Source organism: Leptopilina boulardi, unplaced genomic scaffold, assembly GCF_019393585.1.
Source record: "Leptopilina boulardi isolate dan_hultmark-lab unplaced genomic scaffold, ZJU_Lbou_2.1 LbouV2_302, whole genome shotgun sequence".
Lineage (NCBI taxonomy): Eukaryota > Metazoa > Arthropoda > Insecta > Hymenoptera > Figitidae > Leptopilina > Leptopilina boulardi.
Window position 1 is genome coordinate 649,715 of NW_026137866.1, and position 14,626 is coordinate 664,340.

The 14,626-nt window shown below is 30.8% G+C and overlaps 2 protein-coding genes across 3 annotated transcripts in view; one reads left to right on the forward strand and one right to left on the reverse strand.

Annotated features, from left to right (window-relative positions):
• Nucleotides 1-14,626, forward strand: part of LOC127282706 (uncharacterized) — a 162,621-nt gene that overhangs the window by 80,583 nt on the left and 67,412 nt on the right. The window lies entirely within an intron of this gene.
• LOC127282709 (uncharacterized) lies at nt 2,194-5,468 on the reverse strand. Its single transcript, XM_051307143.1, has 8 exons — nt 5,362-5,468; nt 5,160-5,290; nt 4,171-4,590; nt 3,904-4,043; nt 3,738-3,804; nt 3,034-3,556; nt 2,814-2,953; nt 2,194-2,580 (listed from the first exon to the last, which is right to left on the reverse strand). The coding sequence occupies exons 1-8, from the start codon at nt 5,426-5,428 to the stop codon at nt 2,203-2,205; spliced, it is 1,866 nt and encodes a 621-aa protein (XP_051163100.1). The 5' UTR covers nt 5,429-5,468; the 3' UTR covers nt 2,194-2,202.

Sequence of the window (14,626 nt, forward strand, 5' to 3'; positions counted from 1 at the left end):
AGATCAATGTATAAAGGTTCGTTTGCAAGAAATCTACTGCATTGTTTTAATTGAAATCGCGTAGCCAACGACAATGGCAAATTAGTTCTCGAATTAGAAACATGAGCAGCTTGTTTAAAAGGTCTGTGATTCGACTCCCAACGACGAGATTCAATAAAAATCAAAGGTCCAAGTATCGGTTGCAAGTCAGGAATATGCTCCATGTTGTGAAATTTTGGTTTAAGGGTTTGCTCAAATTGCGAGATGTACATTTCATTGTGCTCGGATATTATTACCCTTAAATATTCTGTCATTTCCTTGTTAACATAGGGAGCTGTTATAAAATCAACAATTTCCCTAAGTCTTAAGAAAAAACACCAGACGGGATCATCCTCAGGAATGTAATCTCCGACCATTAGAGCAAAATTTCTAACAAGAGTTAGCATTTCTGATGCAGATAACTTTATATTTTTTGAGCGCAAGTTTTCTTCCGAGATGGTAGGGATAACATTTCCATCATCTGTTAAAGAATAATCAAAACTTCGAATACGTTCGTTTAAAGTGAGAAGATTAAGGAATTTCTTAACCACTACAATGTAATAAATAATTTCACCCATATCATATCTTGCAACGCCTTCAAAAACGTCATGCATAATATCTAAATGAGGATTTTCAGTTGGGTCAACGTAACTAGGAATTCTATTTAACATACACATTTCATGAATTCCAGTTTCTGTTGCATTATTTGTCTCAACGTCATCAATGTAATTTTTAGAATTTCGGAGAAGAGAGTGGTCAACAAATAATTGCGAGTGAAGTTTGTCTTTGTGAATGGTACATATTCTGCAAGGATAATTCGAGTTGAATCCTTTAATAAATCCTAATATTTCGTTAAGTCCTAAATTATCCCCGAGAATTGCGCAAAGACAAAAATAAATTCTCTGTCCATTAATTTCTATTCCATTCACTTCTAAATCAATAAGATCGTCAATTATAGGTTTAAAAACATTAGCATTTCCGAAAACTTTATTTTCTGATAGAAAAAGCAAACCTAGGAAAATATTTTCAATTTTTGATATTAATTCTGGAGGAAGGCAAGCTATAGAATAATATAATGCACCAATCTTATGATCTGTGGCATGTGATCCTAAAGCGTTATCTGGTTCAAAATCATCAAAATAAAGAAGAATTGGAAGTACTATTTTATCACCAAAATTTTTAATCTTTTTTTGCCACATTTCTCCTTGAACAATATTTGTAATTAAATCATCGTTCTTTGATTTATAAAGTTCTTCAAGATTTTTCAAAATACTTTCGAGTGCTCCAGGCAATTGAAGAAAACGAGATAGAACCTCCTTCATTGGGATATGTTGACCATACACATTACAGTGCTGAAGTTGTGTTGTTTGATCATCTTTTTTAGTATCATATTCAGATCCAATGATATATGGTTCTGGTTCAATGTACATGCCCGTTTCCTTGAAAGCCTGAATTCTCAAATAATCAGTTTCTAGACCATCGAAAGGATTTGAAATGGTTTGAAAACCAGTTTGAATATCTAAAATGTCTTTATCAGGCACAGAATTTGATTTTAAAATATTTAAAACTTTTTTTTCAAGAAATGAAATGTAAGGACCACTTAACAATTCTGAAACACCTTCCACTACAGTTTGCACTGTGCTACGAGTCACTATACTAGATGAATATAGTTTTGACGTAAATAAAAGAGCAGCATCTGCTACGTCTTCCTTAAGCTCAATATTGGTAGGATTGTACTCTACATTTTTCGAACTATCCTCAAACTTATCATTGTCATTATCACAAAAAGAAATGGAATCAGTGCTAGTTTTATCATCAAAATTCATTTTAATGAAAACTGAGGAAGAGGAATTACCTTTATCGACTTCTGAGTATTCGGAATGTAATATTTTATCCTTGAAATGTTTTATGAACGATTTTAAACTCTTATAGGATCTTAAACAATTAGAGTTTGTACATCTATATATATCAACTGATTTGTGACAAAGTTTTATATGAAAAATTAAGTTGTCCACATTGAGGCATTGAAAATGTTTACACGCGAAACACGAGTAGACCATTTTGTTAATTTTAATTCGAGTATTGTAAGATTTAATACGATGAAAATAAAAACGATATCACTTCAAATTCCGTTTTAGAGAAATTAAAGTATTAACAAATTCTAATGCAAAAGTTAATGTCGTTCTAATGCTCTTCTAAATTTACAATTTCAGTTGTACGCTGAATATTCACTAAAGTTTTAAAATTGCCCACCATTGTCGAAATATTTGCGCTCTTCTTATCATACTCTGTAAAAATATCGTATAGAGCTTGTTGAACAAAGAGCCAAGGCTGATAAGCTTCTTGTGAATATTCCGTATGAAGAGCAAAGATGGCTTTAAAGCAAACGTCGAAAGCTTTTTTCAAGTTGGGGAATTCGTACTTGATGGTGTCGATAATACAATAACTTCTTGACAATTTTGCACGAGTTGTTCCAACACATAGAATGAAAGGTTGAAGTTTCTCTTTTTTTTTCATTTGATTTAATCGTCTCATTATGGCAGGATCAATGTCATTAGGTGACTACAATGCAAAATGATTTATTATTTGTTTTTTAATTTAATTTTTTATTAATTAAATTTAATTAAATTAAATAATTAAGATAATTAAATTAATTAAGCTGTCGGATCAAAGAAGGGCACATAACCAATGTAATTCAAATGGGTTATGTGCCCTTCTTTGATCCGGCAGCTCAATTGTTTGATTGTTTTTTTATTATGCTTTTTTACAAAAACATAAAAATTTTCCTAACATACTTTCACATGGAGAATAAAAGCTTCTTGAGATTCTATTTGCGTTGGACGGGGTGTAATCGACTGACTTTTTTTACCCCTTGACTTTGGCTGCTTAGGAAATAGGTAAGGCAGCAGTTGAAAAAGTAAATTATCTTTTTCATCTAAAAATATGTGATATTTAATAAAATGTAAAACTAGGAATCAGTATTATTCATACAAAGTGTAAAATATTCTAGTATACCGTTTGTAAATGACTTAAAGTTGTCAATAGTATCTTTTATTTCTGCAGAATGACATTCTAGTCCTATCAATTTTAGTAATGCTGCTTGTTTTAGGTTCCAATCAGAAGATAATGCTTGAACGGAGTTTGGATATCTCAATTCGAAATCTGCTTCAAGCAGAGTGTATCCTAACACTAATCTGAGGACCTTATAGTTTTCATAATATTGACTAATTGGCAGAAATGTGTTTTCAGATGAGGTCAGACTGTTTAAACGAAAATGATGTGTGGATTTCCATTTCTTTTCGACTTCAGACCAGGGTTCTAAATTTTCTTTCAACCATCCATCTGCATTTAACACGTCATTGCTCACTTTCGATTCAACATTCACTTCTGCTTCATCCGAATCTTCAGTATCTACTACGCCTTCTTGGTGTAGTAACTTGGCATTGCGATATTTTACGTTTCTAATATAATTTGGCAACTTTCCTTCGTGATTTTTTTGATTTTTACCATTAACTTTTGCACGTATAAAATAAACGAACTAGAAAAGAAAAGGTTTTATAACTAAAAATCCGAGGTCAGAATTTTTATATTGGTTCTTATTTCTTATTCTACAGATGTGCTCAGAAAACGGTTCAAAAATAAAAAAAATGAATTTTTTTTAATTTTCACTTCAAATCGTATATAATTTAGAAAATTCCATAAAACTTTATCACACTCACTTGAGGTTCCGATGGAAATAGTTGCCTAATTTTTGTGTCAACTTGTTCATAATCGTTTGCACTGGGGCTGTGTGTAAAAAAGAAAATAAATTTTATTTTCATGATTACTATTTTAATAATTAGATATACACAAATTAAAAATAATTTAGTTAATTATTAAACCTACTTCCTGTTCAGCTCTAACAATTTCTCACCAACAATGTGAATCAAAATTGAACGAGATTGTGAATTCAATAATTTATTTTGTTGATAAAATTGCAAGATGGTCCTTCCTTTACTAGAATTTTTTAATAAATCCTCAAGGTTCTAGAAACAAAAATATCTTTATAATATTAAAGTATTAAGTATTAAAGTATTTTTTTAAATGAAAAAAGTCCTTCTAAAAGGTTGTTTGCAGGAAGTTTTACAAAAATTTTTAAAAATCAAATCTTACAATTTGCAAAATTTCTTGACTCACAATCCATTTGCAAACGCGCTTAGATTTACTTTCTCTTGGTGTCTGTTTATCTCTTTTTCTACTGCAGCTGGGTTGTCCAATATTGTCAACAATTTCAGTTTTGTCACTACAGATAGAGTTTACAAGTTTTTCAATATTTTCAGTGTCTTGATTCCAGTTGAGTTCTGATTGTACAGTTTGTTCAATAATTTGAATATCTTTGCTACTATTGGACTGTAGAAGACTTTTAATAATTTGTTGGTTACCGCTGGGTGTTTTATGAAATAGAATATCCTGGCTGCATCCAGGTTGTACAATATAATTTTCATTTATTTCTCGCAATAGATCATCATTTAAAAGTGAAGGATCTGCGAAATCGTTTGGATTCTTGGTATTGGAAAATTCAGAGTGATCATTCTAGGAAAAGCACGCAATATTTATTTTATATATTTATTTTATTTTTCGTTTTTAGTAAACTTATATTTTAATTATTTTTTTTTAATTGATCGATGCTACATGACTTTTTCAAAGTAAATTTACTTACCTTTTAATTTGTTAGTCCAATTTCAGAAATAAAAAGATCAAAATAATCTTAAAACCTTCTTCTTAATAATCCTGAAAAAATCTATTATTAAACAGAAAGTTTTGAAGATTATTTTGACCTTTTTAATTTTATAATTGGATTGACAAATTAAAACATAAGTAAAATTGTTTAAATATTTTTTTATTTAAGAATTCATGGAAAACACCAAATATATTATTTTCGATTTTTCATTATAAATTTTTCAAAACTAAAACGAAGTTTTTTTTTCAAATAGAACGTGAGATATACCGAATTCAAAAAGTTTCCAACATTTTGAGATTTAATATTTTTGAGTTACATGAAAGTTTATTATTTACGCCGTTAACCTTTAAAACTCACATTAAATCGATCATTTATTAATATTATTTATTTATATTTACTTTAAATTTTTCATTTATGTTACCTCGGCTTTTTGAATTTCTTCTAAACGGGATAAAAGAATTGCCAAATCTCCAATAGGTTTAATTAATTCGTGCAGCAGGAAAGGGACTTTTTGAATTTGCTTCAACGTTTGAAGATTTAGAACCTTATTATCTATAAAACGTAATTTAGCAACAAGAAAGTTAATTTAAAGAGTCAACAAAAAGTTATAAAAATTCAATTACTTTCAAAACTGGAAACGTAATCTCCGAGTCCAATTTCAAATAATACGTTTTTCAGCTCGGTGTCCATTTTATTTTGAACTGTCACTTTGTGAATAAGTCTGAAGATGCGCACAACAAAACAAAATAAAACTTTAAAAATCTTTTTTACAGCATAAATTTGTTTAATTTTGAGAGGAATAATCTCAATTATAGAAAAAAAATCTTAAATGCAAATGAATAAATTCAATCAAAGAGAAAAGATTAAAAGTTATCCTTTAATATAAATATTCTCAAATAAAGAATAAAAATCCTCCTTTTTGTAGATGAATATTCGTATATTGAAAATAAAATGTAAAAGTAATTTATGAGAGGAATTTTATTCTCATTTGGAGATTTTATTTTTTTCGGTGTACTATTTCCAATAGACTTTTTTCTTCTCTCTCTCTCTTTTGTTTCTCTTTTTTTGCGTTCTTTTTTTTTATTCTCCTCCTGCAAAAGTTAGTTCCAGGTTAGCGAACTTACAACCGCCCATTCCTTTCCGGAATCCGGATAGTTTTCAAAAGTCCCGAACCGATCGAGCAGAACGTAGGTCGGCTTAAATCTCATTTTGGGCTTGCCTAATCCTCTTTTATAAAGCTCTTTACCCCCTTCGCGTCACATTGCCCCTCTCTCTCTCACTCTCTTGCGTTTTCCGCCCTTGGTCCGTACTTTTAAACTCTGTTTTTTCCCTCTCTGCAGAATCACCACCCCCTTTTATATATATAGAAAAAAGCAGTGCTAACATGGCGCCCTGGAGGTCCTCAATTTGACAAAAAAAAAAAAACCTTCCACGAATGTATAAGGACGTGAAATCTCGACTTCCTCGTTTCGCGACCCCTCAATCCTTTCGCTCTGCCTCCCTGGAGAGTGCCAACCCTCTTCTGTTCATATATATATATAGAAATTTTCGTGTATGAATAAGTGTTTTTCTCTCCTACACGCTCGATGAGGCTCGACGAGGGAGAATAGAAACGAAAGAGAGAATGAGAGAGAAATAGAGAGAGAGAGGGGGTGCGAAGAAGGTGGGAATGTATGAGGGTGGGCAGGTGCGTACACAGGGTGTTGCGTTCAAAATTGCGTGTCTGCTTCCACGCCAAGAGAAATTAATGTTACAGTCTGGAGATTTATTAATTAAACTTGTGGCCAGATCTATCATGTAAAAAGAACAAAAGAACTTCTATATCTAGAGGGAAAATAATGTTCGTTCAAAAAAAAGTTTCTTTTTCCCAAAAACAACAACAATTTACTTTCTCTAATTATATTCCTAAATGCGATAATAGTGATGACTAAACTTTATTAATAAATATATGTTTTTCGGTTAGATTAGTTTCTGTTAATAAAAGTTCAGGTTAAATGTTTTTCTCAAAGTTTTTTAATTTTGATTACAAATCCTACAATTTTGCATTATCAAAATGTACACTATGAGTATTATCTAACTTAAATTATCAACCATTAGTTGGTAAGGTAGATTTCTGCGTCGGTAATTTTTATATTTTCATTTTTCAAAAAACTGTTTTAATATCAGTCGGTAAGGTAGATTCCTGTGTCGATAATTTTTGTATTTTCTTTTTCCAAAAAAAAAATTTCTTTACCATCAGTCGGCAAAGTAAATTTCTGTGTCGGTAATTTTTTATCTTTGTATTTTTCAGAAATTTCTTTTAAAGAAATAAAATTCTGTCATTAATTCTTCATTATTTTTGTTTTAAAATTAATTTTCATCATCAGTAAATCAGTTTGCAATCATAATTTTTTTTTTATTTTTATCTGTAAGTTTTTATCGTCTCTATATATAATACAGATATTGTACATCTTGTTTCCTACATTTTGAACTATTAATTACAACCGCGGAAACATTTCATATATCAAGAGTGTCAGAACTTTAATTTTGAAGGAAAAAGGAAAAATAACGTTATTGAACCTTTGTTCCATATATATATATGTTTTTAACGTGACCAGAAATCACAATGCCAGTTTTTAAAATTTCGCCCTCCTTTTATTTAATGTATATATATTCCGTAGTAAAAAAGAATTTAAAAATTTTTAATTTCATTTCAAATTCGTAAAAAGCATATGATTTGAATTAAAACAAAGTCGAGGATATGTAAAATTAAAAAAGGAATGAATAATTAAAAAGAAAAATATTAATTTTTTTTTTTTGATTATTCAGAAATGAAAATATTTTTATATAATTAAAATTTTTTTGCTTTTGAATTAGTAAAATTTAACATTAACTTTCGAAAACTAATTCGAAAACAAAAAGTTAATTTTTTTTACTAATTCAAATTTAGAAAATGTGGATTTTTAAAATACTTATATGGCACTTTTTAATGTATAGCAATGTGCGAATGTAAAAGTCTCCTCATTGTATATATGTAATTCAAAGCAGCTCCTCGCATAGACGTTGGGGGATTTAAATTTTGGGTTCTCATGTTTGCCCTTTTTTCCACCCTTTTCATTTTTATTTCTCTATTTTTTCTTTTTTTTTTTTTTTTTCTTTGCGTTTTTGTTTCGCCAAACAAGAAACACCCAAGATTTACATCTCGCAGGTATATAACTGAAAGGATGGTTTCAAACAGTCGAGTCCATTTGGAAAATGAACTCTGTTTTCATCCTCTTCAGATGAGTCGCAAAGATACTTTCACAAGAGGCAAAAGTGAGAGACAGAGAGAGAGAGAGAGAGAAAGAGTAAATATTAAAGCAACGCGAATATTACGCGCGTCCATCAAAACCTAATTTATTTGGCCTTAGAGACTTGACTGTGGTTGCTGACAAAATACACGCAGTTCTAGGTGAGCTTTGAGGTTGGTGCTAATTATGTTGATCCCTTTTAAAAATATATTTTCCTAAAGAGGAAAACTGTTTTTTTTTCCCTATTCTTTTTTAACCTGGAAAATATTTATTATTTTTGTAATAATTTTAAATACAAAATAATTTTGAAATATAAAGTTTTAGTCAAAATTTGAAAAAAGTAAGATAAGTGTCTAAATATCGGAAGCAAAAAGAAATTGATTGAAAGAAGAAGAAGAAGAAGAAGAAGAAGAGGAAGAAGAAAAGGAGACTTGAAGGGAACTCTCTTTCCTAAGGTTTACTTTCTGGAGTACAATAAAATTCCTTTTATTCGATTGTCTGGTGAAACGAAGAGAGTACTCTGCGGAAATAAAGCCAGACAATCCATATTTATGGTATTCAATAATAAAATATCTGTCGTTCATGTCTACTCAGAGACATAGATTGAATTGTTGATTTATTTAAGAAGTTTTGCAAAATTACAAAATGGCACACACAAAGAAACTTGGTGAAACAAAAGAGAGAAAATTATAACCGATTGAATATGCCGAGAGAGAGAGAAAGAGAGATTTTTCCAAACTCTTTCCCGTACGTGACAAAAATGTAATAAATACAGAAAAAAAAGAGAAAATTGTCACCAAAAGAAGAGACGAAAAAAAAGTTAAGCCTAGAGGGCTTGAAGATTTTCAATATAAAGAATTAAATTGGAAAAGCTCTCTATGTCAAACTTTTTACCTGAGCGCTTTTCTATCTCTAGAAAAATTCAGTGGCCTCATTTGATTATTTATATTTATTTATTTATTCCTACGACGCCTCGAATTTCATCGCTTTGAATCAAGAATCTTCTTTTATAAGTAAACTTATAATATACAATTCTATAATACAAAATTTTCTATTATTTTCATCTGAAACTGATTTTTATAAATTATAAATTATATTATAAAATATGCTAGTTTCCTTTTTTTAAATTGTCTATCGTTGAGAGTGTAGATACGGTTCTTTTAATCTGGTGTATCCCGGAAAAATGCAAATGAGTTTGAGAGACGCGCAGAAGGGGAACGGGTGGGATGGATGGTGAATTGTCTACGTTTCTATGCAAATCGTGAGTAGCAGAAAATCCCGTGTTTCAAGCAAATATACAATCCATTGTCGCATTGGAGTGAAGTTCATCGTCTATTTAGCACTTTGTATATTTGTATCTCGACGTACACTCGAAAATGCAGATTTCTTTAACGATTCACGCGCATACGTGGTATTTCAATCCCTTTCGAAAATCACATGAGAATCATTACAACGCAAAATCCCTGTAGTTTCAAATACCATTAAGAAAACTTTCGTCGTCGACGCAATAGAAACTGATATTTATATGAAATTTTTCCGATTATAAAATTTCTAAAATTCATTTTCCAAAACAAAATCCGTCTTCTGGAAAATGGTTTTCAAAATAGTTTTCTTTCTTAAAAGAATATTTTCATTTTTAGAAATAGTTTAAAAAAATAGAAAAATCTGTAGAAGAAGATTTTTCTCAAAATAGAAATTTTTTCCACGCAAAAGGAAAATAGAAAAACCTTGTTTGATATTTATTTTAGCTTCTTTTATTGTTAGCTGGAAAATAAAAAATAAAAAGTATAGTATATACAATCACATTCGATGTTAACTTTTCTTTTTTTCTTTGCGCGCTCTCCGTTTCCACTGCTCTAAACTCGATTTATGTCTTTCCAAGACTCCTCCATTATTCTGGGGACAACCAGGTGCTGATTTCTCGTGAAACAATAGTGTATATATATATATATATATATATATATTTCCTATATCGATGTGTATGCTTCAAAGTTTTCAACATTGAATTTAATGAAAGACTTATTTTTAAAGATCATCCTCTTTTCGAAAAAAGGGTGAATTTTTCAAAAAAAAATTCTTTATAAAAAGTAGTGTTATTTTTTGTAGATTTGAAACCCTTAAAAAGCGTACGATATTTAATACTGAAAGCAATAATTTTACAAGAAGATCATGCATCATGAACTATTTTCACTTCTAAAGGCGTTCAACATTCTTCAACGCCTTCCTATCTCTCATTCCTTATACTCTCCTAGTTTGGCAAACTTCCGTTATTGAATCCTGAGTGCCGTTCTCTCTCTCCTCTCTCCGTCATTTCTCGTTCAAAGTCTCGCAAGCGTCAAAGTCTTATGTATAACTTCATATACTACACGTTTAGATAATTTGTGGCTTCAACACACAAGAATGTTGAAACTGAAAAAAAATTATTTCCACAAAATATATTATTCAACAATTATTATTTTTTACAAAGTAGAAATTAGTAATACTAAAAATAGTACATAAATTTTTCTACTCAAATTAGATTTGTTTGAAAAAAAGTTCTTTTTTCTCATCCTCCACATTTACCTTTTAATGCTTTGATTGTTGTTAACATGTGAAGCAATCTCTGTCTGTTTGTCGTTGAATGTAACGATTTTATACTGATCAAGATTGTAGCACGGCATCAACACGGCTAAAACTACCAATATATGTATATATATAGATGTCACGCGGCACTATAAAAGGGACTAACGAATTCGTGAACAAATGGTGTCACTTTCAATGGCGTTTGAACATTTTTCCGATTTTTTTTTTTATTGGGGGCAAAAAAAAGAGTAGAAAAAAATCTACCAATTTTGTCAAATCAACCCCGAAACAGGCTGGAAAGCAATTTCCACAAAATCAATATTTATCAAACGTCGCGCATTCTTTTGAAACAATAATTATTGTTTATAATATATAGTTTTTTTAAGGGAAGTAATTGTTCTTCTAATTTATAAGATTTGTATCACTTTTTTGCGTCAATGACGAAAATTCAAAAACATTACCAATTTTAGAGATATATGTAGAGAGAGGAGTAAAAAAGCTTTAACTTGGCAATCTCTTTTTCCGGTCAACGACACTTACAGTAGCAACAATTTTTCACCTCTTCTTCCGGTTCTTTCCAAACGCCTGCTCTAATTTCTTTAGAAAGTCGCGTCCCGAAGGAACGTCGTACGTATATAGTCGTTGACGACAACCACGACGTCTTTAACACTATCCCAACGAAATGACACGACATAAGCTGTATTCTCTCTCTCTCTCATTCTCGAGAAGGAATTTTTCTCTGCCATCATGATTTACGAACTGTAAATAAATCGAGTGTCTTTATTATAGTAAAAATCGTAAAATTGGAAATAAAACTTTTCCAATTTTATAATTCAACATTTTTTACTATTTAGAAAATATATTTTTTCATATGTGAATCAATAAATGTTAAGAAAAAGAAATTTCAGTCATATTTCACTGAAAATCAAAATTGTTGCTTACCCGATTGATGATAAAACAGTTTTTGACTGTTTTACCGATCGTTGATAAAGTAGTTGAATACTTTACCGATTTCTGATAAAACAGTGCTGTACTGATAAAATACAGTATTACCGCTGGTAAAATAGAATCACTGTTTTACCGATTGATAAAGCTTTTACTGTTTTATCAATTGCTGATAAAACAGTGCTTTAGTGATAAAATAGAGCTGAGTATTATCGATAAAACAGAATTCACTGTTTTACCGACTGATAAACCATTTACTGTTTTATCAATCGCTGATAAAAAAAATAGAATTTTAATTAAATCAGTAACGATTTTGATTCTTTTTTTAAAAAAAATAAAATGACAGTATTTCAATAGCAAACTATAACAAGAAGGAAATAAAAAAGAAAAAATTGGTAAAGCGTGGATAATATGTTGCCAAGAATTTCCCTTAGCAAAGTGATTCTATATCGAGTCCTTGACAACTCAAGTGAATTACTGTCAGCCATCTATAGATATGTAACCACACATGTATAGAAAAGAATGGAAAGGGGCGAGACATTTTTGACAGCCAATGCAGCAAAAGCTTGTGCACTCTCTCTTTCTTTCTCTCACGATCCTTTATCATTGACAGCTGTCAGCCATCAGGTCGCGAGACTTGGACGAAAGTTAATATTACTACGCTTGCGGATTTTGTCATCCTTCTATTTTTTTATTCAACATATTTTCTACTTAAGAAAATAAATAATTTAGTAATAACAATAATAATAATAAAAATGAAAAAAATAATTAAAACAATGAATAGAATAATAACAATGATAACAATAATAATAATAATAATAAGAGTAAAAAATAATAAAATAATGATAATATTAGTTATAAAAATAATAAAAGACAACAATGAAAGGAATGATTTGAAGATGAGTATTATATAAAAGAAATAATTTATAGAAGGTTACTCATATGAATAGAAAATGAAGAGTGGTGGTTTTTTTTTTTTAATTTTCACATCCTGAGAGCTGTCGTGAATTGGACAGGACAATGGGAAATGTATTTACGATCAAAGAGGACGTCAAGTGAACAAACTATAGATAGGTGAGGGGGTTCCGAAGACAAAAGTCAGTGAAAGTCTACCGACAACGGTGACAGAAGAATCGAGGGCATTAATCACAGACACATTGACGACGCCCATAAGGTCAAAAAAAAAAGGAAAAAAAAAACACACACACACAGTGTTCTCACCCTTCGTTTGCGCACTTTCGATATTATGATGACTACGACAACGTCAAGGATTGAAATGGCACGTAAAATGACTATACGACGACCCCCTAGGGAGCAGCCCTTCTTCTGAACAATCTCCAATTTTCGGGTATATAGAGAAAGAGAGAGAGAGAGAGACCTTTTCCTTTCATTGATATATAACCACCCTTCGTTATTTATTTACCCCCCAGTTAAGTAGTTGGTAATTCTACTAATCTACTCTCTAATTCAACGTTTTATTTTTATTATTTATTTGCGCATAACATTAAATCTTTCCTGGCTAGTAAAATATTTAATTACAGTAATAATAAACAGTTATATGATTAAAGCAAACAAATTAGTTTTATGCTGAATTTATAAAGAGAAATTATGTTTTTAAAAATTCAGAATTGATTATTCGAATTTGGAATTTTTTTGCCAGGGCCCAGATCGGGGCCGGATCAGGCTGCCCTTTTAGGGAATAGCAGCGCCTAATGTGGCCCTGATTAGGAAATCCACATTTGGCCCTGATCAGGTGGAGCGTTTCATTCCCTATTAGGGCCCTGATAGGGCAATTTCTACACGGGATTCTATTCTATTACGGCGCGTTTGTATCCTGGCTCTGACCTAGCTGAAACAGGGGACCGGGGCCAAACCAGGCCCTAGTCGGGCCCCGATTTTAATCGAACTGAAATGTCTTTTTCTGTGGCCCCGATCGGGTTCCCATTAATAAATTTTTGATACTGTAAATTTTTTTCCTGTTTTCCTGAAAAAAATTAATTAAATTTTAATAATTTATTTTAATAATTAATTTTTTGAAAAATAATTTATTCTATTTTAAAATATAATATAAGGCAATGAAAATAATTTTGTAATTCAATCTGACAAGGATTGTTCTATTTTTTATTTTTTTTTTGGCTGAGCTAATTGACGGGTTTAATTACTTCGTGATATATCAAGGGATTTGTAAGCCGAGCTTATTTGATTATACGTGAAAACGGAAATCTAATTCCCAAAATGGCGAGCCTTAATTTCCATCTTTCATCCGCTCTCTCTCTCTCTCTCTCTCTATGGTTTAATATTATAATGAAGATTGATCGGGTCTATATAATATAATAATCCTTTTGTTGAAGTTAGTCTTGAATAAATCTTGAAATAACCAAACTATAACACACGTCAAAAAGACATATAATGAAAAAGGATATCTAATTTTAAAAAATCGAATGAAACGGGAAATAATTTAGTTTAGCATTCATATAACATTTTTTTTTTTTCTTTTAATAATAGTGAGTTTTTTTGGTCGATGAGAAATCGAATATCGGCCGTTGTTGGGATTTATTTTATTTTTTTTTTGTATATCTAAATACACCTATGACTGGATCCCTGAGGGATTTTTGAAACACACTACTACCGGATGTAAAACGTTGTGTGAGCTTAACCGGGGCGCGTGCTTTCGAAAAAGCCCTGATCCATCTAGCTTTAATCCAGCGATGAGAAAAGAGAGAGAGAGAGGACAAATTTTTAGAATATATATACAGAGAGAGAGAGAGAGAATAGAAAATGGAGCTGTGTTATAACTTGAATCGCGAGTTATCGTGTGGAAAGTTGCGATCGAGAACCCTGTTCAAATTCGTCCCCTTTTTTTCATGAATGTATATAGTATAAATTCTAGATCGCATATGGTGTTCATGGAACCAGGGAGTTGATACACTGCATCCGAAAAGACATTATACAGGTCCTCCCTGCGGGATCATCCACGAGATAATCGTTTTTTCAAATATATATATAACTACCCCACGACTGTCATCGATCCCACGCTTCTTGCACATCCTTTGTTTTCTACGTTTAAAATTTAATCAAATTTTTTTTTACATTTTTCCTTTTTTTTGAAATT